Here is a 25,855-nt window from a genome sequence, read left to right as displayed (position 1 = left end):
CAGGTGTCCCTTTAAATAATTTTCTATTTGCAGCCATTAGATATTTTTTCCCATGTTGGTTTCTGAAGCAACTTCCTCATAAAAGTTTTTATTCCAAACATGTAACATGCTCTACATGTTAACAGTACCTTAGATAATAATGTTTTTCTCACTTTTGCATCCATAATAGAAATGAACATGGCCACTGGTTTTGCATGGCCTCAATATTTTTGCACATCAAAAGAATTGCAAGGCATCCCACCATAAAACATTCAGTGGCCGGTGAGGCTACAGTATCATGCTGTTCTCCACTCATATGAGGATTGAGCAGTGAAATGCATTACTGATTAATTAATACTTGTCTCTGTGCTTATAGCCAGAACGTGCTGTTCCCCACTGAGAATCGGTTAAGAGTAAATATAGAGGCAACATAATGATCCACTATTCATTCACTTGTTATGGAAGTTCACTTAGTGTGTGCTGCCATGATTGATTTGAGCATAAACACATCACAGGGGAGCTTGTTATTTTCCAGTGTAATAAATATTGCCATCATTTTGACCAGTCTTGCCTGTGAAGACTGCTGGGAAGACAACTACTAAAAACAGACTTCTGGTCCTCCAAAAATAGATCTGTCACTTAAAGATGGAGAGGACAAGAAAAAAGTGAATTTCTCTTTCTCATTTTCTCTGTCTCTCTCATGCACTCTCATATTTCTCACTCTCTCTTAGATTTATAGAGACAGATAGATAGTTTAATTTCATATTAATCTCATATATGGAAAGAAGAATGTAATATTCTGTTTTGAGTCATTGTAATTGCATGGACCCAGTGTTTTGTTTTCTGGTTTATATATTTCTGAAACATGTACATATTATTTTACACTCAGTGTCTGTGGGTCCACATATGCTTTTTCATTAAACATGAGTGGCCAAGCAGCAGGAAACATTTAAACTTGTTTACCGTAAAAAGAGGTGTCAGTGCTATCTGGTTTCTTTGATTATATGTATGGCATATAGATATACGCAAATATCAAGCCAAGTAACAATGGAGGCTATTATTCATGGTTTTGATCACACTATATTACACAATAGTAATACATTAGAGACAGACAAATCTAAACAGTTGACAAATAATATAAATAATATAAATATAAATGACTAAATGCACATAGTCAACTCACAGGTGATTTTTCTAAATCTCAACTCCTGATTAATGTTTTTATTAGGTTATTATCAATAAGGTAAGGTTACTTATGCAATGTTTGTATTCATTTAAACCGTGCATAAAGTACAGCAGATAAGCAAGTACCAGCAGTGTCCAGTTCTAACAGTGGCTAGTGCCTGCCAAGGAATGGTCTGGGTTTTTTTTTACCAGATAAAGGTAACCCTCCCCCACCACCACCAAAAAATACATATATATATGACAATAAAAGTATTGTATTGTCCTAATTTACAATAATCCTAGTCGAAACATATGCTTCGGACCACAAGACACAAGATTTACAGCCATGACTGACGACCATGAAACAACTGGTAGTCCACAATACACAATTGTATCAGCCTTGAACAAGCACGTGCCCTTTTCATAACCCCATCTTCATGTAGCGACGTAGCCTAGGGTGCTATTGGCTACGTTAAATGTCAATCATTTTAAGTAACAACCCACATTTCTTCAAGCAACTACATCTCTTGCCCTCCATTTTGGCTCAGCCTCCCTTTCACGTGCAGAGGGCGGTCCACAGGGTTCGTGCTCCACAATGGTGACAGTTTCCAGTGATTCTGACGTTGCACGTTATGGTAACACCCCTATATCTCTTTGGATTTAACTGATTGGCTTAGCGCCATTAAAAACGTAAGACTCCTATTTTGATTGGAGCTAAGACCTGCCATTACAAGCAGACTAGTTGGGTACCCAAGAAGCCAAGGCTGTGCGTGTTTCTTCCGAGGTCCTGGCAGCACCATCCGGCTGGAGGTAGTCAGCCGACATTTCTGAATAAACGGAGTTCTTGGGTGTTTTTGTTTTGATATTTTAGTGTATTTACCTTTATTGGATTGATGTCTGTGCTGCCTGAGGAGATAAAGTGCGGAGCACGCTGAACATACTGGATTCGATGGGGAAAATAAGTTGACTATAAACTAGGTTACCCTTGGAATAATTTGTTTTCCTCGTTCCAGGAAGGAGATAGCTAATTATATCAAAATGATGTGGATTTCTGCAAAACAGCAGCACGCAAGTAAAAGACGTTGTTGACGGCATTAAAAGGCAAATCACACACCTCGGTTTGCTCGGGTCTACATTAACTAGCCTACACGTTCTTGGAGATTATTAGCCTGCTCGCCATATAGGCTATTATCGGAAAAGAAGTCAATGCGGTAAAATTTGAAGTCTTGCATGGCTACTTTTAACGCCTGAAACAAGTGGCAGACCAGCAGGAATAGCGTGACCGAAAGCCTTCTAACTTCTGCAAACTGAATGCAGCACAGGCGGTGGGAACAACAGCGGTGCTGGACCAGACAATATGGCAAACTTGAGATTTAAAAGATGAATGTGCTAGTTCCCATGTGATTTTTGATCGTTTTCCCTTTTCATTTAAAGGAGGGAAAATTGATCGAGTTCCGTCAGTGGGAAGGGGCGAGCCACTTCCAACATGAGGGAGATCTAGGGCCGCGGATAATTTATTTATTGTGGGGGGTGCGGGTTTTTCTGTCGCATTTTTCATTTAATCATTTTAACAGGTGCACTACATTTTACACAGGTTATTAATTATAGCTTACCAATATTCGCTGGTAACGATTTATGCACAAGACAATTAAAATGAAAGAAGTAGGTCAGATCGTAACGATAAGGCCGTAAGCGAGAGTGAGTGCTGCTCTCATAGAATTGTAATAGGCCATACAGACATGTTTGTTTAATTTGTAACCCATTCAAGACTTTTTGTTTTGATTTTAGGCGCCGGCCAAATTAGGCGACTAGTTGTAATCCACCTGCCCAGATATTGTGTAGTTATCTTTAGGCCTGTTTACTAGTAGCATCATTTTAACGACACACTGTTATCCACTTGTATATTTCTTTTTGGTTCTTATTGAGTGAATGGCTCTGTGCGGTACAACGGCTACCAATGCCGCTAAAATGATGGCTGCATATAACGGCGGCGCATCAGCAGTTGGTGCCCATCATCCACACCATCATCACCAATTACCGCATCTCCCACCGCCCCACCTCCACCACCATCACCACCCGGGCCAGCATCACTTGCAGCACCCTGGCTCCGCTGCCGCTGTCCACCCAGTCCAACAACACGCTTCCACAGCCGCCGCTGCAGCGGCGGCCGCTGCTGCGGCGGTAATGCTGAACCCGAGCCAGCAGCAGCCATACTTCCCCTCGCCAGCCCCTGGCCAAGCCCCCGGTCCAGCAGCAGCTGCGGCACCTGCCCAAGTTCAAGCAGCAGCTGTCAAAGCTCACCACCACCATCACCAACACCCTCACCACTTACCACAGCAATTGGATATTGAGCCGGATAGACCCATTGGATATGGAGCTTTCGGGGTGGTCTGGTAAGTTTCAAATTTTGTTTTCCTCAGTTAGGCTACTGAATCAGGAGTGTAGGCTATAGTAGGCAACTATAGCAATAACGGAGCCATTTGGTCCATGCACTTTGTTTCCTAAACCCAACTTGTATAAGTTTGTATAGTCTAAATGTAGCTGACCACATAAGAAATGTATCTACCTGTATTTATACAAATTGGAGGGGTCTGTCCAAGATTACAAAGTTTGCATATATTGTTTGTTACAGAATGTCCACAAAGCTTTGTATTCCCATTTCCAATTTTGTATTGCAGTGTGTGGCACTAAATATAAATGTAGCAGCATGTGGCTGGCACAGGAAATTACTTTATACCAATTCAATGCAGGGTATAAAGTGAAACCTATGAAGGGATATCCTATTGTGTGGACAGAAAAATGGCTGAGTGGGGAGAAATGAATTTGTTGCTATTAATAAGTATATCAATTATCAGCATGGTGTAGCAAACACCTATGTTACAGGTGGGTGGTCAGCTAGTGACCAATACAGCCTTGTTCCCTAACCAATCATCTCAGGGATCCCCAGGCATTTGGTAAAAACTCTGAGAAACAAAACAAGAGCATCCAGAAGCTCATTCCCTTGCTTTTTTGGTGTATGCTACCACTTTCAGCCAAGAAGTTATGCCCAGCATATTGGTTATTCCCATGATGCTATGTATTTCTAAAGGATATTGGAGTGTTGACGTTTCTGACTCTAGGGATGAAAGGGTCTCAGAGGAGAGGAGACACAGTAGACCATCAGGCTGACTTTTACCACTGCTAATTTCAGAGATAATGTTCCATGTTTGCCCTATTTCATGTGGACACCAGCAGCCAGGATGGTCAGCCCATCACCCCCTCCCTTTTCTGCTGTCAGCTAGTTACACCAGCTTCACTGCCACTGTCATCACAGCTTGACCTTTCTTCAAAACCCCTTCCTGTTGTCTGCGTTTAATCTGCTCCACTGACCGCCTGAGTATTTATAGACCCATGCTGGAGGCACCAAGTTCTTGAGAAGCTCAGAGATATTCCCCACCGCCAACCTTCCCCCTTTAAAAGCCTCTGCGTACTGTTCTGTCTGCTTTCACATCATTATTAGGAAATGTAATACAGTGTGTTATAGTTTGACCAGTATAGTAAGGGACACAGCAGTTTGTTTAGAACAAGTCCCCCAAAACCAAATATATAAATATAGGTATAAGGAGACTATAGGTGGAAAACTATTCATCATCAGACATGGACTAGGCAGAATTTGTACATTGGTGTGCTTGAGGTTGTAGAACCATATGTAGCAGATGTATTAAGATGCAATTAGTTGGCAGTTGTACAATTTCAGATTGTTGGTCAAATTAAAGAAGTGACAGGCCAACACACTGATCATTTTGTAAGAAATATTCATTAATATTGAGGGTAAAAATATGCTGGTATTGTTTTGACACTCAAAGGTAGTGTGTAGCCTATCTTGTCTGTTTAGTTTGACTAATACACTAAAGCATTTATGACTTTCACACAATCCTCACTTGGTTATAAGTTAACTGGAAGGGTGTCCAAATCAGGTAGAAAACTAGCATTGGGGTCTCGGGTCCACTGCTTGACAGCAAAGCAGCACTGCTCAGAAAAAGCACTCTGGCGTGGTAAGTGCCCACTGATGCGTGCAGCCGTGGAACGTGAAGTAAATTGGCTTTTCCCTTGCATAGAGTGCTTGTCATGTGCTCACCAGCTTAGAGCCCAGGTGGAATTTGGCGTCTTAAGTAAAATGTACCTACCTCCCTTTACTTATCTTGCCTCCAGGGTCTTTTGTCTCTTTGTGTCTGTTTGTGTGTCAATGTGTATGCGTCTGTGCTTGTGCTCGAGGGGTGGAAGGTTGTATCTGTACTCTTGGTAAAATTTGATTATGGTAAGCACATAGACTTCAATTGTGTTTTGACTAGTCAAGACATAGGAGGTTGCTTGTTGTAAGTGTGGGAGTCTGGGTGATGTTATTTTACAGCTTATTAGCTTTCTAAGTTACAGCAATGAGACTAGTTTTTCTCTTTTCTCAGCTCTCCTAACTAAACAGACTCTATACCTTAGATTAAGAGGGTAGCGGTAACAAAGTCCTATCACTCATGTTAATTTGTGCTCCAAGGTTTTGTGAGAAATCTTTTTTTTTTTACTAAAATAAACTGTCCTTCAGGTCCCACTTACAAGTACGCTGACTTGTTATTAACGTTTACATTTTATATGTGTTTAACTTTTATCCAAAGTAACATACAAATAGTGCATATTACAGCCGGTAATAAAGGACTAGAAATGTCAAGTTGTAATAGTATGAATGTGGGTAATGCCAAGGAACGGCCTGTAGTTATTCACCCAGTCACAGTTACGGCGGTCCCAGCTTCACACCCGTGTGAACACAGTGGTAACTTTTTCCTTGTCATAACATTTATAACCAAGCTGGATAAAGTTTAATGACTATGTTAAAGTGTGTCTTCCAACTGCGTTGGCACCAGGGGCAACACAAATGAAATGCCTTGCCGAGGGTGACCTATGATACCTACATGATCCCGACTTGCGAACACACAGCCCTGAATGTGTGCACTAAAATACTTTATTTGTGCACTACTATAATGTTCCATATTGGCCAGAAAATGCTCCATTTACGTCAAGATAGCCAGCGTCTTGCCAGGGCTCATTCATAGTGATGTCTTTGTTGTTTTGGACCTATTATGAATGTGCAGACTGCCTCAGCCTTTTAGGACCCAAAGCTTAAAAGGCTTGCAGACAGTCCAGGCTTTTTACAGCAGCCGTAGCAGTCAGAAGGAGCTCTTAAGAGGCCTGCAGTTGGCAGGCACATGGGCTGAGAGGAATACCTGACCAACTGTCAGAGGTGCCCGGTTAACCCTTTAGTCACCTGAAACTGAAGGCTCCCTCTGAACAACTCTTTGTGTCAGCTGTTCTTGTCTATCTGTAATGAGTGTAAAATTGATTATTTTACACTCATTTAACGCATACACTTTTGTTTTCATATCCCCAAAAATACAACTAGGTATGCATTTAAAATGTGCCCACTGACATTGAATACTTTGAATACATCAAACAGTCCTTACCATAAATGGAGCAAATGCAATATATTTTTTGATAGCATTCCCATCTAAAACAATGGGGCATGCATGTTTACATTGCATGCCCCAACGCTGGTCCAATCAGACCAGCGTTACAGAAACAATTCCAGAGGCCACGGTTCACTGGAATGTTGTTTCCAGTGACCAGCGAGCTAACTGGCATGGGTGGGACTAGGTGGTGCAAAGTCTCCACCGTCCAGATGGAAAATGCAAGTCATTTATTTATTTGATGCATGTTACTGTATGGATGGTCGTTTTTTCCAACTCTGAATTGGGAGTTCCGGATCATTCCTGACAGCCGTGGATTAAAATGTAAGATCTGTTGAGTCTCAAAGCTAGTGTAGACTCTATCTGGCTGTAAAAATGTCAGTCAGAGTGGGAGTCTTTTGTCTCTGCTATAGGAGCAGTGAATGTGTGACGCAGTGTTTCACTCAACCTGCGAAAATGAGCCTGTTAATTATAAACACTGTGTGCCAGAGATGGTCTCTGGATTTAAAGGCCCAGCACTAGTCATTTTGAGGACATTCCTCACATGTATTTTTAGCCCTCTCCAGTTTTCTTGATTTTGAGCATCAATAGGGAGAATGCTTTAGAGATCACCACAAGGTGTTTGAAGAAGAGAGTATAGACAAAGGTCTTGAGTGGTCAAGTCCTTTGGTTTGTGAGGGGAATGCACAAACAGGAAGTCACTCGCTCACCCATATAAGAATCAGAATAGTGTTTAATCGCCAAGTAAGTGGTCACAAACAAGGAATTTACTTTGGTGGGCAGGTGCATACAGTAAACATAATGAACAAAATAAAATGTAGAAAATGTACAACAAAATACCAAGTGCGCCGTGCCAAGCAATGTTCCGCCGTTCCTCGATAACATTTCCACTTTCTTTCTATCATTTCCCAGACCTGTCATTCTGGTCCACGTGTTTTGGAAAAGTGAACCCACCTTAGCATGTGATTCAGTCCTATGACATTGCTTATGCATATCGAAGTGTTGCCAGCAGCTACCGCTTGCGTGCAACCAGCTGGCATGACTCAGTATTTAGTTGCCATTCAGAGTCTTCAGTGGAGAGGCTCCAGGAATGTCCATGAGGCATCAGCTCTCAATGTGCTTCAAACAGGGGCTCTTAATAGTCAGCCCAACTGCCATGGCAAGGAAGGAACACGTCCAACTCCAGCTTTGTAGATGGAGAGAGAGAGAGAGAGAGAGAGAGAGAGAGAGAGAGAGAGAGAGAGAGAGAGAGAGAGAGAGAGAGAGAGAGAGAGAGGTTGGGGTCTCAATAGATTCTAGCATCCTGTGAGGAAATGTTGGAGATGTCAGATAAAGCCATCGATTTTTGAGACTTTGAGACTGAAGGGTAACAGGAAGTGAGAGAGGGGAGTAGAAGAGAGAGAGAGAAGAGAGAGAGGCCCCATGTCTCAATTACCAAAGCTCTCCAACCAAGCTGTCTGCTGCTACCCTTACGCGTGTCTTCTTTTTGCTGTCAGAAGGGAGTTTGCAAACAAGATAAAAACGTTTTCTGGCACGCTCAGCAGAACCTCCAGCTGCCGTGTGTCTGTGCTTTATTGAGTCTCTTGTCAGAGAAATGGCTAAAGATGTGTCATTACTGCAACAACAGTACTGTATCCCACAAAATAATTCCACATGCTCATGTTTGCCCCAAACACCCAGTTTTGGCTATTTTCACTTCTTCTTATGTTGTCTTATTGAATGAAAATTCTGGTGAATTTTCTATTGTGTTAGAATATTCCACAGTGAGCTCCTATTCTCTAGTCTAACAAGATTCTTAAATAGCTGTCAGAGGGGTACTTTTTCAGAAAGAGTGTTGAGACTTTGGTGTGTTCATGCTGCCTGGGATTTGGTAGCCTATCTGGGGTTGACACCTTCCTCTGCTTGCTTCCTGCACCCTCTCAATGCACTTACTGGTTGATGTCAGATAAACACCTGGTCTTCAGAGACCCAGGGAGTCAACTCTATGACGTGGGTACTTTCACTGGTGGGCCGAGTTGCGGATTAGCGTGCCTCTGTGTGTGTCCCTGCCCCCTTGGCCATGTTCTGCTGACTCAGATCTGTGCTGAAACGGTTCCTCATGGCTCGAGTCAGCAGCAGCGGATGTAGCCTAATCTTTCCCTCTTTGTCATCACCAGGAATATTAATTTCATAGTTTAGACGGTTTGGTTTTACTACCTCTACTTCAGTTTCACATTGAGGTCTTTTGCTGTTACTTTTCCTAACACTCAAGCCCCATACAGCCCAGGCTCATGTTCTTATTGTCTCTGAACAACTCTCCTCAGACCATAGTAGCTGCTGCCATCTGGCCTCATCCTATTTGAGGAGATTTACCTTGGATGGTGCAGGGCACCGAGGTGGAGAGAGCCAGAATGCTCTAGCTTAATGACACATGTTGTTTCCCCAGGGAGGGCTTGCCCTCTACCGCTCACCAACCCAGTCAGTGTCTAACCCCCGCCCCCCCTAATTACAGTAGAAGGCTCAACCCTGGGGCACTTGGTAGAGAGTGATTGCATACAAAAAACAAATACGTTCAGATTACGTGTGACAAACATTCTCACTTTCTACCCCACAAACTCAATAATTGTCTAATACACACACACATATTCCCATAGAGGACCTTGTACTATCTCCCCACATGCATGCTCCCTCACACCCACTGCAGGCAGAATTTTACACTTCTCCATGGCAGGGCAGTGCTGCTAATGGGGCCCATTATTTCCTAGAAAGCAGAGTCTCCTGTCTGTCAGAGGCCAGAGAAGGAAGCCGGTAGAGGCACAAGGTGTGTAGTAAGATACAAAAGAAACTGGGAGTGAAGTGTCAGGTGATTAGAGCCAAATGTGGAAATTGCGTGTCAGCTTGGCTGAATGTGTGAAAATGGAACATATTATAGAGAAGAAAGCAGACTGTCCAAATATCAACAAAAAACAGATGGAAGCATTGCGGCAAACTGCGCTAAAAGAAACTGGTGCTGAGGAGTGAGGATCTTACAAGGTCCCACAAGAGTACAATAAATAATACAAATACATTGCAAGAATCTATTTGTGATGACGACAGATAGAGGCATCCCTTGTTTCTGTTATCCCAGTGTTAAATCAGCAACAGCAACAAAAAGTGTAGTTGGTTTAATCGTTCACTCTCAGCCTCTGCGAGGTGAGTTTTATTGTTTTTTGGCGCTCCTACCCTGACCTTAGCTGTAAATGTCCTTGTAAAACTTAAAATCGTGCACAAACCAACCAGGCCATGAACTGGACCCAACTGCAGAACAAGTCTGCCCGGTAACTCAGCAGGACTCAGGAGAGGGACATCCTATTGGCTGGGTATACAAAGAAGTGCTTAATCTTAAAATATACCGATTATTTATGTAATCCATTATCTGATGTCATCCTTTTAGATGTAGGTAATCATCAATCCCATTATTTGATGTGACTGAAGCAGTACTAGTCACAGACACAGTACTAGTCACAGACACAGTACTAGTCACAAACATAGTACTAGTCACAGACACAGTACTAGTCACAGACACAGTACTAGTCACAGACACAGTACTAGTCACAAACACAGTACTAGTCACAGACACAGTGCTAGTCACAGACACAGTACTAGTCACAGACACAGTAGTAGACACAGTACTAGTCACAAACACAGTACTAGTCACAGACACAGTACTAGTCACAAACACAGTACTAGTCACAGACACAGTACTAGTCACAAACACAGTACTAGTCACAGACACAGTACTAGTCACAAACACAGTACTAGTCACAGACACAGTACTAGTCACAGACCTTGAGACTGTGGCGAGTGTGACAGATGTCCTATTTTTGGCCTTTGCTATTACCGATGGCTGGCAGTTGGCGATAATTATCCTCAACCATCCACTTCTCCACAAAGAAAGTATTACTGCTGCCTCTTATTACAACGTTACTGGCATGCTCTCTTCAAAAACGGTCTTTGATGGCAAGTTTTGTCCGACGAAGTATTGTAGTGCGTCAGCTGCCCTTTTCTTCCAAGTTGCACCTTTGGTCTTCTTTATTGCTCCAAAATATTCAAACCTCCCGGATAGATATACAAGCTGTGTGAACTCTCACACACACTATTGTTAACCTTGTTTATTTTCTCCCTGCAGATTATTATCTTTAATCAGATATATCAAAGATTTAAAAAATAAATAATTTTGCAGGTCTAGCTAATTGCCAACTTGGGCCTTATTTTAATACTATCTAACTGACACCAAAATGTCTGCATGTATGTGTTGGGGGGGGGGGGGGGGGAGGCTTGGAGGCTAAAGTTGCTTTTGGTATAGAAAGCAGCACAGCACCGCACTTTCTCATGTCATATATATATAGTACTTTTTAATTTCAGTATAATTAGGTCATTGACCCAAATCTGTTGAGGGTTTTGGAAATAGCCACAACTCTGCTCAGATCTGCTCAACATTCAACAAGAGTCGATCTGCCATACACCGAAATACTGCACTGATGTGTCAGAGATCACCCACCTCCCATCTTCAGGAGACAAAAAGGTGCACCTTACTCTTTTTGTAGTTGGTTCCACAAGTTCCCCAACTGGAAGTTTTTCCCTAACTGATGTTATGGGAGAGGTTGAAACAGAAGGTATATCTGTGGTTGTGTCTGTCCATGTAGATGTTATTTTTAATAAGTCATCTAATTGTCTTGGTTTCTGAGGTTGCTGCAGGTGTGGCTGTTGACAGCAGGTGAATGTTTCTCAACGGACCTTTGATGAGTAGTTGTGTGTGCTTAAATAAAAGGCTACCTCCACCCCCCACCCTCTCCTCCCTCCAGTCTTTGAGCTGCCATATCTAAGGGGCTTTGATTCATTATGCAAGCACGGTCTAATTCCTGCCTGTTCTAATTTAACCGCATTCCTGCACAGGGTGAACAAAGGTAGGAGCCTTGAGAGAGAGATAGAGAGAGAGAGAGAGAGAGAGAGAGAGAGAGAGAGAGAGAGAGAGAGAGAGAGAGAGAGAGAGAGAGAGAGAGAGAGAGAGAGAGAGAGAGAGAGAGAGAGAGAGAGAGAGAGAGAGAGAGAGAGAGAGAGAGAGAGAGAGAGAGAGAGAGAGAGAGAGAGAGAGAGAGAGAGAGAGAGAGAGAGAGAGAGAGAGAGAGAGAGAGAGAGAGAGAGAGAGAGAGAGAGAGAGAAAGAAAGAAAAGAACACCACATACGCACACTACCCTAAAAATTCAATTTGTCCAGTTTTAGTCTGGGATTGTGAAAGGTGCAGAGGTGCAGGGCTCTCTCTCTGGTCTCTGGGAGAGTGTGTGGAGGGTAGGTGAGTATGCCTGGCTTAGTGGGTTAATTACGGAAAGGAAAGGGGCAGGGGAAACTGCTAACTAGCTCTCAGTGCCAAACAGTGCTGCTTCTGTCCTCTCAGGCATCCATTTCAAAGGCGCAGGCTGCCTTTTGTGTGCCACTGCTTCATAAGCCTGCAGCTAGTAAAGCAGCCCCTTGCCTAGTTTGTTTTAGATATTGTCTTGTTCGAGCTCTTCATAATTTTGAGGACAACATAGCTCAGGAGAATATGTCTCTGCTAATGAGTACTAAATTGGATTGAGGAAACTAGGTGATCAAAATTCCATATATTTGTTTACATGATAGCATCTATGCACATAAGTAAAACATGGGCTCCCCTGCACTGCACATTTGGTTGATTTTCACATCACTTTTGGAGACTAACTAAACCACCTAAACAAAATATTTGCAGTAACAGCATAACAAACAGTGACGAGGTGTAGTGATTCTAGAATTCACCGCTGGTATCCATTTGTTTTACGTATTGCATAGGCCAACACATGCTACAAAGTACATGATCTCTCTCTCTCTCAGTTTCTGGTGAAAACCACTCAATATCAGTGATTACTTGTGCCAGTTTAGCCACCCGTTTCCATGACAGTGTTGGTGTAGCACACTGAAAGCCTTGTTGACGGCACAGTGACCTGACAAGCCCTTTCGTAGTCTCAGCTGTTCGGTGTTTGCTCAAGCGGCAAAAGTGCATCGACTCATTCAGCCTTACTCATGTTCTGCTCCTTCCCTCCCATCCTGCAGGTCAGTCACCGACCCCAGGGATGGAAAGCGAGTCGCCCTCAAAAAGATGCCCAACGTCTTCCAGAACCTTGTCTCATGCAAGAGGGTCTTCCGCGAGCTGAAGATGCTCTGTTTTTTTAAACATGATAACGTGAGTAGGACAAAACAGTTTTGTTATCCTTTTCTCCAGTCCTGGAGCCTGAGTGCCAGTGCTTCTTTTCACCTCAGCTAAGCACCAATAATTCACAAATCTGCTTGGTTTTGGCCAACTGTCTTGCTTGGTTAAGATGAAAGTAAGACCCAGCTGCATAATATCATCGAATAATAATTTATTGACAGTTTCGGTCTTAACGGTAAGGCCCCCTTGGTAACGGCATGGTGTGACTAGCCTTACAGCAGCATTCCTCACTGCTCTGTCATACCTGCCTCCCTTCCCTCAGACCTCCTGTCCTCAGACCTCCTGTCCTCAGACCTCCTGTCCTCAGACCTCCTGTCCTCAGACCTCCTGCCCTCAGACCTCCTGTCCTCAGACCTCCTGTCCTCAGACCTCCTGTCCTCAGACCTCCTGCCCTCAGACCTCCTGTCCTCAGACCTCCTGTCCTCAGACCTCCTGTCCTCAGACCTCCTGTCCTCAGACCTCCTGTCCTCAGACCTCCTGTCCTCAGACCTCCTGTCCTCAGACCTCCTGTCCTCAGACCTCCTGTCCTCACCCCACCCTTTCTCTGCTCCCAGTAGCTTTCTGGTTGCCTTTCCTAGCTCAGGGCACTAGTTTGAGTGTCCCAAAAAGCATTTTCTTTCCTTCCACAAAGTATTCTCTGATTACTCTGTGTTTCCCCACAACAGAGCAGTTAACATGCCATGTCACCAGACCATATGATTTGTGTACATACAGGAGGAAAAGGGGATGAAGGAAGTGGGATCTGAAGAAACTCAAACTGCGGTTGTTTCTTCTCTCCCCAGGTACTCTCTGCTCTGGACATCCTTCAGCCTCCCCACATCGACTACTTTGAGGAGATGTATCCTTCATTGCTGCCTTTACCCAGCTGGTGGGATGAAACCAGTCCAATGCCTGTCGTTTTGAGCAATGTCTTCCTGTCTTTGCTGGAGTTATCATGTAGTAGTTCTAGGTGAGGTTTTTGTTTGTTTTTGATCATGGGAGCCCAAATTTACAACGGTTGACCTACGTCACTGTTTACACGAAAGGACAGGACAAAGACGAATATACAAACACCACGTCATTCTATTTAATTGAGGTAATTCTGTTTAAATCAGAGCACTCTGTGTGCCTCGTTTTCTGTCCCTTGAAGTTCATGAGGTACTTTCACATTACAGAGTGGGCCTTAAGTCTGTGGGTGTTCCACTGCCATTGAAATTCATAGGTGCCCTTGCATGTTCACCCCATTGTATCCTTCTGCTTGATATCAGTTTATCTGTCTGCATGGCTCTACAGATTAGAGTGGATAGACTGGCCTCCCCATGGATTAAGTTTGACCTGGTTGTGTTGTTGCTATGGAGGTTTGAATTTGGTCATTGTTACGGGTTCCAACAGGCTTGGATCCCGTATGGAGTTTGAGGCTGTCTGAGCCCCAGCAGTAGATCCCAGACCAAGATACTGGCTTGCTAACTCGGGCACCTTCCCCTATCACAATCAGAACAACTCTCAGTCTGTCACTTTTATCCCGTTGGTGGTGACGTGGGTGGTGTTTGTGGTGACTGTAGAATGCGTTATGATGTTGGAATTGCAGTCATTTGTTGCAAAGTCCCTCATCCTTAAGCCACTGTGGAGGAGGTTTTCCTGCTAATTGTTTCTTTTGGTGTTTTCATGTCATGATTAGCTGTAGACCACAAGTGTGTTTCACTAAAGGCAGAATAAAACAGTATACGACCTGAGTGCTCCAGTTTTTTTGTTAGAAAACGTTGACTTATAAAACGCTGACACTATTTCCCATTTTTGTTCATTTGGTATTTTCATAATTTTCTTTTGGTGCTTAAGAAGTGGAAGAATGGAGCATCAAGGCTTTTTGGGCTTTTTTTTCCTAATCTAGCATTTAATTAAATCATACTAATCACACACACCCCATTCGGAAATTGCCTCTTGGTCTTTTTGCAGCCTCTCGTCAAACCCTTTTGGTATCAGTACTGTTTTTTTATTTTAAGATGTATGTCTTGGCAGGTTCTGCAGAGATTTACTTTACAGCCAACAAAAGAGAAAAATAAATCTTGTTTTCTTAGCGTAGCAATTTGACTTGTTTTTCAAGGATGCTAATTTTAGATTACTTATTTGTTCTGTTTTTAATTGTGTAACTCTGCTTCTGTATAAGCAAGTTAATTAGCATGGAATGTGATCCTTGATAAAGACATACAATTTATTTGAGCTTTTTGTTTATGTCAACAAACAGCAGCAAATGTAGTAGCGAGTACAGTATGCATGACCGAACAATGCTTTTGGATGCAAGGAAAGGGTGGCATATTGAACTGTCAGCCTGTAGTCAATTATGAACAAGTGTAGTATATCTTGCCACCACGTTAAACACAGTAAAGTGAGTAAGGACGTTTGGAGATACATTGTATTACCAGAGTGTTGTCAGCTAGGAGAATGGAAGCACTGCTGATTCCCTCTAACAGTCTCCCAGCGAGCCCAGAGCAGGGGCCTGTGACAGGCACAACGTCTCACTCCTGTGAGCCAGCAGAGTGCCACAGACACAAGTAGGCATCCAGAAACCTACAGGGTATCTGTGCTTTCCTCCCTTCTTATTAAATGTTTCACTCCTATTACACTGAGAAATACTGCTGGGTGTGTAGGGTTGATAGTGAATGAGGAAGCGAGAAGGGTCTTAATAGTTTGAGCCTCTTCATGCATGGAGACTTGACAAGGAAGCTCTACCAAAGACTCACAGTAATCACTGCCTCTCAGACCCAATTCCACAAAGTAGTGTATTTTAAAGCAATACTTGGTTTTAAAAATGTGGGTCAATAGGGGTTATCCCTAATCTATATGACAGGTTTGAGATTTTCTTTTGAGGGTCGGTGGTGTCATTACTCATTCCTCTCACCCTACTGGCTAAAAGCTTCTATGCAATATCTTGGCACTGATTTTGTATTATCCTAGATCAGTTCCCTACGCACATCCCCGTTTAAGCTCATTGTTCCAAGTATGACTGACACAACAGACTGGCTATTTATATATTTATAGCCTCCAGCCATGGCAGAGTGCAATCATTACCTGCCAGCAAGGCATTGATTGAAAGCCACATGCCACTTATACAGGTGATATTATGGCTGTACGGCTATTGGTCGTGCTAGACTGACAGGAAATGATGGTGTGGGAGGTGAGACTTAATTTGTCTGATATGTCTTCACTGATGTTTACTTGTCAATGACACTGTCAGTGATTTAGAATCTCCAAAGTAACATACAGCAAAGCAAATGATCAGAGGCACAGTTATAGAATTGTGTTTGCAATCTAAATGTGTGTGTGTCTGTGTGTCTCTGTGTGCATACGTGCGCATACAGGCATGACAGAACCAAACTTCACAGTGTCCCAGGGCGCCCGAGTGCCCAAGGAGGGGCCTCTGTGTTTGTCAGGCTCTAATGAGGCCAGCGACCGATTTCCAAATTCCCTGTGGAGTGAGACTCTCTCACACAACATCGACTGGCCACTATCTCATTTGCTGTCGCCAGACGAAGATAAGAAACCGAAATGGGCCTGGACGAGGCTCCAGCATTTTTCGGTTGAACGTTTGAACGCCTGCAGTGTACGGTTGTTATTGAATGCTGTATTTGTATGCAGTTGAGTGTGTGTGGGAAAGTGTTCTACTTCATGTATGGTTATGTTATTTCCTGTTTCTTTGCAATGGTGGTTGGCATGGTAAAATCAAACCATCGCCCACTTGGGAGTGTGTTTTCTTTAAAGGGTCGCTCAAATCAATCTTGATTCCTTTTAATGTCGGCCCCTGTTGCATTGACACATTCACGTTTCGCGATTGAAGTGTCAGACTTGTTTTTGCACTTGCATAAGAGTATTTTGCGGCAGAGTACAATGCACGTACCCTACCGTGTTGCTTGTACACGTGTTATCAAATGTTTTGAATGCTGCTACTGCTGTCGGTTCCTTTCAGTCTCCTTTTTGAGATTTCACACTATCTGCAAAACAAAACTAACCCCCCACCCCCACCCCACCCCATTGTGTCTTTCTTCTCAAAGAGGTGTTTTCTTTGTGCCATGTTTTGTTCTGGTGTCATTTCCCCTTGACCCCCCCTCCCATCAAGCTACGTGGTGACAGAGCTGATGCAGAGCGACCTTCACAAGATCATCGTGTCTCCCCAGCCCCTTAGCTCCGACCACGTCAAAGTCTTTCTATACCAGATCCTCAGAGGTACAGTTTGTGCTGCCCAAACACACAAATCAAACAAACACTCTGTTTGAACTTTAGGCTGTGAATTGAATATTCACATAACAGTTGCTAAACAGGAGAGGAGTGGACTGTATTTTACAGTGGTGTTGCGTGAGCTAAATGTATTGACACTGTATGGTATGTATATCTAATGTTCGATCGAATTCTGTATTTGTAAAATTTTATTTTAAGGACTGAAGTACCTGCATTCAGCTGGGATTCTACATCGAGATATCAAACCTGGCAACCTCCTGGTCAACAGCAACTGTGTACTTAAGGTGAGCGTTTAGTCTGAAATGCCTACTAAAAATAGCATTAAGATTTTCATGAAATCAACCTATGATTGATTTAAACTGCTGTGGTTTTATGCCCTGGGTAAAAATGGAAGATGAGTTATCCTGCCTGTTCTGCTCCCTGGCTTTGGTGAACGTGCTAATGAGACATTTACACATTTAGGTTCTAATTCTTATTTCCCAAAGGGGAAAATGGCCCCCACGCATTTTGGGCTATTTTCAGCTTGGCAGTCTTAATAGACTCTTTATGCATTTGTCTGTGCATGTGTGGTCGCCCACACATTTACTGTTTGTTTGTGTGTGAGCAAAAGAGTCAGAGAGAGTAAGGGACAGGAAATGACAGGAAGCGACTGGCAGATGGATGGATGGAATAAAAATAGGAGGTTAGAGAAAATGAAAAAAGATAATGTGCCTGTCTTGGCATTAATCAAGTTACTTCACCTTCTGCCCCTTCTCCTCCTCCTTCTCCTCCTCCTCCACCATGGTCAGATCTGTGACTTTGGCCTAGCACGAGTGGAGGAGTTGGACGAATCACGTCACATGACCCAGGAAGTGGTGACGCAGTACTACCGTGCCCCAGAGATCCTCATGGGAAGCCGCCACTACTCCAACGCCATCGACATCTGGTCCGTGGGCTGCATCTTCGCTGAGCTTCTGGGCCGTCGCATCCTCTTCCAAGCCCAGAGTCCCATCCAGCAGGTAACTAACTATACGCGCCTCACCTCCATCTTAAATGTTTTTTCATCTTGTAGCTTGTTTCTTGAAGAAAGGGCTCTGAGAAAAGGAATGACGATTTGTTTGTGCACATTCAGTGCAAATGCAGGCAAATATTTGTATCCTCCCTTGAATGAGAGCACATGCTGTGGTGTTCATGCCCCTTCCTAAACCCTGTCATTGTTTTTCTGTGGACAGGTGGTTCAACAAGACACTCATTAGAAAACATTTATAATGATCTTAATGACCAATGAAGCCTGATGTTTCTGACCAAAGCACTAAATAGGCTGTGAACACAGACCCTCATTGCCCTTCCTCTCAAACAGAATTAGCTGAGTCAATGAGAAAAGACGCCCAAACTGAATTATACAATTCAGTTTGGCCTGAATTATACCATATATTGTCATACGATGAATTAGAAATAGTCTGGATATTTTTTGTCATGCATTACCCCCCCCAAAAAATGACCCTTCGGTGTAGATAGACCCTTTGGTGTCTATCTGCCTTTGAGCATTATACTGTATGTCAGAGGAGTCAGGTGGCTGAGTGGTGAGGGAATCGGGCTAGTAATCCGAAGGTTGCCAGTTCGATTCCCGGTCATGCCAACTGACGCTGTGTCCTTGGGCAAGACACTTCACCCTACTTGCCTCGGGGGAATGTCCCTGTACTTACTGTAAGTCGCTCTGGATAAGATCGTCTGCTAAATGTAAATGTATGTGTTTGGGTTTATGTATAAAGTGTGTAGGACTCAATTGTGTGTCACTGTGTAATCTGTTATGCTTTTTAGTGGGAGTATTGGTATGCTGGATGGGACTATTATGTTGACACGTTTGTGTTCTAGCTGGATCTGATCACCGACCTGTTAGGGACCCCTTCCCTTGAGGCCATGAGGACAGCATGTGAGGGGGCCAGAGCCCACGTCCTGAGAGGACCCCACAAACAAGTGAGTGACCTGCTGACCCCGTTCACCCTGGTCTAGAAAAAAACAACCATACAAAAGAATAGAACACACACAAGTTGTCCGTCATGGTTTGGCACAGCAACACCCACCCACTCTACAGGTTTGAAAAATGGCGATGGTGTTCAACAACAAAGAAAGTTCTGTCCTTGTCTGTTTCAACGACAACAATAGCAACCATGTGAGGACTGAGATCCCAGCAAATATAGATGTCTGATGGTGCAGTGTGGCAAGGCGCTGACTCTGCAGTGCCTATATGGCTTAACAACCTGCACGCATGGGCCAAGAACACATCCTGCTTACACGGAAGCTTGATGTATGTGGTTAAGCTGAACCCCAGAGGCAAATATGTCTGCCTTAGAAGCATGTTTAATGAATTATAGGGTACTGAGTGGCTGTGCGGCATCGGAAACCATGCCTTGTTAATTGCTGTCCTCCTGTGCTTTGTGTGGAACAGATCCTGCTGCTCATAAAGGCTCTAACTCCCTGTGTTATACTGAAGCACAGACTACAAAACCACCTTCTCTCTCTCTGGAATCATAAAGCATGTCCCCCAGCCTAGTCGGATTTTCTCTTTCTTATTTACTTTTATACCGTCTTTATTTCTTTCTCTCCCTCTCTTCTGTAAATCTTTCTTTCTGTCTGCCTCTCTTGTTTTCTCTTCAATTGTTATTCTCTATTCTATTGCCTTTTTTCTCTGTCTTTCTTTCTCTCTCTCTCACTCTATCTTTTTGGATATTTGTTGTCCTAATTTTTCGGAAAGTTGAGACAACTTGGCTCAGTTTTTGCGCTTTCCCAATAAAGACACTATTCAGTCTCCTGTCAAGCTCCAACTCTCTCCAGTGACTGTCTGTTTTTTGAGCCAAGCCTCGTTTATTTTTTGTTCTGCCGCACAGCATGCCTCAGAGCGATGCCCAGGGGATGTCTGAAACGGCGTGCCGATTATGTCATCAGTGTCTCTTGTCATCATTTGTTTCATTTGGCTGTCTGGATCATGTGTCCTCCCCGGCACCCCCCATCACCACTCCCTGACTAGAACGCCATCCACTGTTAATCCCAAGCTAATGCCCACTAATGCGTCCATGCGCTACCACGCTCCCTATTCAGAAGGGGCCCCAACACACACGCTTGGCTCCCACATCCATACACCCGCTCACATAGCAACATGGAGAGGTAACACGTTAAACACACAAAGCAATGACTCATTATCCATGTCAAGCCACTGGGTATTTGTTTACATCCTCCCATTTATTGTAGAGTTAGTCGTTTTGCCGATAATAATTTGTGTGGCTACGCAGAACACTACCTGTACTATAGGTTCAACATGTTAATGGTAGGATTTTGTTTTAAGGGATTACAATTGATGACCCCCCCCCCCCCCCCCATCTCCGAGCTATAGGTGACAAAGCTTCAGCTGAATTTATACCTTTGGCCTCCATTTTAGCTGCAAAAACAAAGTCAAGGAAAACAAATGATTGCTAATGCTTACATTTTAAATCAAATGTGTGTTTTTTTGGAAAGTTAAAAATAACTGGCTGATTGTCTTGGCATTGCTACTCTTGATTAGCTGAGCATAAATCCAAGCTACTTGTGTTCAGTGTCACGCAGTGGGATGATTGTTGTTTGGGTGGTAAACCTCTTTAGAAAGGATTAAAAAAAAAAAAAGTTAACATCACAAGGTTTGATATGTGTAATATGATAAGGAAGATGATGCAGCTGGTATTTGCCAGCTGGTTTCCTGCTCCTCCTGACCCTGCTGTGTGTTTCTCTTCCACAGCCATCTCTTCCTGTACTCTACACCCTCTCCAGCCAGGCCACCCATGAAGCGGTCCATCTTCTCTGCAGGATGCTGGTCTTCGATCCGGTGGGCAAATGACGTCTGTGAATCAGTCGTCTTGATTTATTTATATTCCAACTGCTCTGACATCAAGGTTTTAGATTGTAATTGTTTAGCATGACTCAAGCTAGATTTTTTTTAAATTATGTTTCTAATTGATTTTTTTTATAAATGAGGGTGAAGTCTATAAGGTCTTTGAATGGAAGTCATTTGAATAGAAAACAGACAATTAGATGTGGGGTCCATGTGGACATATTTAACTGAAGTCTCGAACTCTGTCTTTTGGGGTTACCAGTCGAAGCGGATCTCGGCGAAGGATGCCCTTGCGCACCCTTACCTGGACGAGGGCCGGCTACGCTACCACACGTGCATGTGCAAGTGCTGCTACACCACCTCCTCTGGCCGCGTCTATACAAGTGACTTTGAACCTGTCACCAACCCCAAGTTTGACGACGGCTTCGAAAAGAACCTGACATCCGTACGACAGGTCAAAGGTGAGGCCCACAGTCATCTGACCCACAGAACAGGATGTTAATTGTTCATTTGGCCAGCTGACGCCAGTTTTAACCATCCAGGAATGAGTGTCCCAGATGTGATAACGGATTTTGGAATCTGGGATTCTTAGAATACAGTAAGTCCTTAGACCAACATGCTTGTTTGTTCTTGAGTCTGCTGGCAGAAAGCTTTTAATTTGCTTAAGCCAGCCGGAAGCTCTCTTGTATATCACTCGACTGATGACAGAATGAAGTGCATGATGTGTGAGGATTCCCTGCTGGACCCCACCGCACAAAGATGAAACCTGTTCTAATTGAATTATATCAGGCTCAGGGATCACGTGCCAATCACATGCTGGATAGTTGGTTTTTCTCCTTCTGTCCCTCGCACCCCCCCCCCCCCCCCCATCTGTCTGCTGGTAGGCCTATCACTGGGGGTCACTTCTGTCACTAAGTATTAGAGAGGTCGCCAGCTAAGAACAGACTTACACCAGGGGGTAGGCCTGAAATAAATATGGCTTTCTACCTCCCCCTCTCTCCTATCACATGCTCCTTACTTCAACCGAGAGATTAGCGACACTGGTGGTGAACTCCAAGGTCTTTACAGATGGAGGCACCACTGACATGGGTGGGGAGGGAGCAGGCAGGAACACTATGACACCCCCACCCCCCTTCCCCCGCAATGGCATGTCAGGTGATGGGCATTTCCCGCATTAGGAACAAAAAAAACCTTGTTGATATTTTGTGTGTGTTTTTAAACAGAGATCATTCACCAGTTCATCCTGGAGCAGCAGAAAGGAAATCGAGTACCACTCTGCATCAACCCGCAATCAGCAGCTTTCAAAAGCTTTATCAGGTAAAGGCCCTTGTGTTACTCTACCACCAAGCTGCTCCACCAGGAAGGTGCCTGAAATTACATGAATAGCCAGAACCTTGAAGTAAATAGGTCTTTATCACATAAACTGATAAAACTGAAAGGGAGTTGAATCAGTATGGGTTTTGGAAGGTCATGCAGAATGTGTTGTGATCTGATGTTGAGGCTCATTTACTATTTCATCAGATATGCTTCAGACATTAAGTGCCAGTGAGACTTAATTAAAAGCCATCAGAAAATAGGGGAAGTGTACTGTCGAGTTGTGGATATAGAAAGATCCTTCCTCTCATTCTAAATAAATCAAATGTCACACATGACTAGTTTACAACTCTGAAATTGACAGCACTATATAGAGGGTTTTAATTTCCACTGAATAAATGCTGATACGACGCTGCCTCTGCGTGGTAGTTGCGGAGCCAGCATCTTTTCTGTTCGCTCACAGTTTCTCAATATCCAAAAGCATTGCGCCCATAAATGAAGCGTCTGTATAAAGGTGTCGTCATACTCTAAAATGAACCTGTTTTTGAATTTCACTCTAATTATTACAAAAGTCACCCTCTGTCTTTCCATCCCCGTACTTTTTAGAGTTACTCGGGCATAGTCTGTGTGCATTAGTTAATGTGCATTAGTTAATTAGGCTTCTGCAGTAAACTGGTGCAGTGAAGTAACCTTGTCCATCTCTGTTTGTTTTTTCTTCTCACCTCTCTTCCAGTTCCACGGTGGCACAGCCCTCAGAGATGCCCCCATCCCCCTTGGTGTGGGAATAGCTGCTATCATGGCCACTCTTGCCCAACCCCCCCCCCCCCCCTCCCTCCTGCACACACTGGACTAGTGGGAACAAAAAATGTCCCCACCAAACTTGTGTAGCATTTCACTGGAGTCTAGGACTGGTAAAGTCCACTGTGTGTGTACTGTAATACTAACTAATGAAATTTCAGAGAAGAATCAACCACTGCTAGCTGGGTTGGAAGGGGGTCGCAAGAAGGCATGTGTGTATGCAAGTTTGCTTGATCGCACTGATGTTTAGATGCAAAGTGTGAGAAGGACGCACGCACACAAACGTACATGCAGCTCAACGGGCTGGTGTAGGGCTCCATTCGTGGATTTTGTGTTGCAGGCTACAAAGAGACCACGTGATCTGCCTCCCACCCCAGAATGCAACACACGGCTCATGTACATTTCCATACATTCATAGTTCATCACTTATTTATGAAGGGAAAGAGAGGGTATCATGACCCTGTCCTACCCAGAGACCCCCCACACACACACACACACACACCAACCATAGCTTTTAATTGACATAATCTTTTAATTTATTTGTGTTGTACTGTTGGAATAGTTTAGACAGTGGTGATTTTGTTTACTTTGTTCAATTATTATTCCTGCTGATTATTTTTGCTGTTCTGTGCTCTTTTGTTAGTTGGGTCGGGAGGGGGGGAGTGGTGATGGACGGAAGTAGCAGAGAGACTTGAGAGACTTGTCAGGGAGGATGTGGTTGTGGTTTGAAGCACCGAGACGGGATGCAGACCAGAGCAAGCAGGATGGGTAGCTGCTTGACAGCTTGCAACGCTTGTTTTAGGTGTGAAAACTCTTGAGAGACCGATTGCAATGGTCTTGTAGTCTACGGGACAGTCATTCTCTGCAAATCCTCTGTCCCATGTTCTCATGATATTTATCTATAGTCCCATATTGCCATCCACATTGTGACAAAGTCTACCCAAATATGGACAGATGGGAACACGGTATATGCAGACTAGCCAAACTACTTTTTAGACGTTTGTAGCAGGAACGAGATATTTCCAAAAAAGAGATTTGATGATATAAAAGGGTCATTCCTTGTTGAGGATGTTAATTTATTCCTGTGTGAATCCAACAAGAGGTGAACAGTACATGAAAGATTTCACGCAAATATAAGTATGTTTAACTAGAGTAGTGACTTGCATAAGATAATGCTCTGCCGTGTAAAAGACTGGAGTGAGACACATGAGGTGTAGAAGATTCACATTGCCAATCATATTTTAGATGGCAACACAGTGGAATGAAGACTGGTCGTCTTCTCGTTCACTGTTTTTCATCCCACTCACATGAACACCATGTCGGCATACACAAAAAAAACTCTGAAGAATACTATTTAATATATTTTTGATTATTATTTTCTATTTCATTTTCCTTGACATTCTATGGCATGTTTCTCACGAGCCACAGAATATCACATGTAAATACATGAATATATAAAAATAAAAAAAGATTTAAACAAATTTACAAAACACAAAGAAATGAAAACTCAGTACTGCTGTATAGGAGTATAGCCTGCACATTTTTAGGGCTGTGAATTTTATTTTATTTTTAAGACTTGCATATAAATGTATATATTTTCTTTTGTCTTTTTTTAATTCCCGCCTCCCTGCACTTCATGTGTAGAAATCCCAATGATTCAAAAAAAAAATGATTCCCAAAACAAACGAAAAAACACAACCAATTATGTTAATTGTGTCTTGTGTGTACTGCAGAGCTGTTGATATATCAAAGTAAAAGCCCTTTTCTTTATTATGGTCACTTAGAGAAACACTGCTTTGTGTATATGTGTATATAACTGATTCACAATATTGGCCTCTACCTCGAGTTCAATGACCTGGTTTGTTTACCTCCACAAGTTTATCATTTTAATGTGGAGATTAGAAAAACTTGAATGTCCCTTCAACCTTTTGTATTGAAATGAAAAAGCACTTGTTTTCCCCCCATACATTTCAAATACAAATCATTCTATAAATTCATATCAGATCCTTGTACTTATAGACCCTATCAATAGCCAAGGGTTTCCAGACTGTTAGTTAACTTTGAGTCACATATTTGATAGGTTATGACCCACTGCCTGTGTAATATATTTGTGTGGAGATGGTAGTTTCCTATTCCTCAAGACATTTTTGTGTTGGAATGAAGTACAAACGCACTGTTGCTTATCTTGGATTTGTCCTTAATCAAAACTTTAGACAAATCCTTTGAGCTTTGAGAGAGACCAATCTGACCTTATATTTGACAGAACTTGCATAGGTACTACTTATGTAGTCACGTTTTTATAAGATATTTGACATTTATACAAAGTATTAAACTGAAGTCATTTGAATACAAAACACGATATAGAAACATCGTCCTGCTCAGAGGACTTTGAAAGCCAAGGTAATGTAAGGGATGTGATTGACTCCTCAAATGTGGTCAAATGTGTGTTGGGGGAAAAAAGTGTAGATTTGAAGTACAGTGGTTAAAATCATTAAATGTGACATTTAAAGAAAGGTGCTGTGTGTGGGTTTTTGAAGTTCATTCAAATAGATTTCTGATTCATGTTTGATTCTGTTAATGTTACTGACATTTATTGACAAACAGACAAATTCAAAGTTTAGTTCTCAAAGTGTTTCCGTATGGGAAATGATATACAGTACATTAGTGCTGTAGGAAACACATCAATGTACTGTAGTTCTGCAAGTCAACAAGTTTATTTTCTCAAACGTCTTACATTTCAAACATTGATTTAGATTTTTTTGCATCATAACATGTCAAGATCAATTGTCAAGTGTAAACAAATACAAATAAAACATC

The 25,855-nt window shown here is 42.9% G+C and overlaps 1 protein-coding gene across 1 annotated transcript; it reads left to right on the top strand.

Moving 5' to 3' along the window:
- The first annotated feature begins 1,893 nt into the window (after window positions 1-1,893).
- nlk2 (nemo-like kinase, type 2) lies at window positions 1,894-25,551 on the top strand. The gene is made up of 11 exons (XM_062473912.1): window positions 1,894-3,536; window positions 12,720-12,849; window positions 13,659-13,714; window positions 16,967-17,073; window positions 17,284-17,369; window positions 17,874-18,083; window positions 18,940-19,041; window positions 20,834-20,920; window positions 21,189-21,387; window positions 22,150-22,243; window positions 22,974-25,551. Exons 1-11 carry the CDS (start codon window positions 3,073-3,075, stop codon window positions 23,026-23,028), a joined length of 1,590 nt encoding a protein of 529 aa, XP_062329896.1. The 5' UTR covers window positions 1,894-3,072; the 3' UTR covers window positions 23,029-25,551.
- Window positions 25,552-25,855: the final 304 nt, after the last annotated feature.

The sequence above is a fragment of the Osmerus eperlanus genome, chromosome 11 (genome assembly GCF_963692335.1).
Source record: "Osmerus eperlanus chromosome 11, fOsmEpe2.1, whole genome shotgun sequence".
Classification (NCBI taxonomy): domain Eukaryota; kingdom Metazoa; phylum Chordata; class Actinopteri; order Osmeriformes; family Osmeridae; genus Osmerus; species Osmerus eperlanus.
This window is presented reverse-complemented; position numbering and strand designations above follow the sequence as displayed.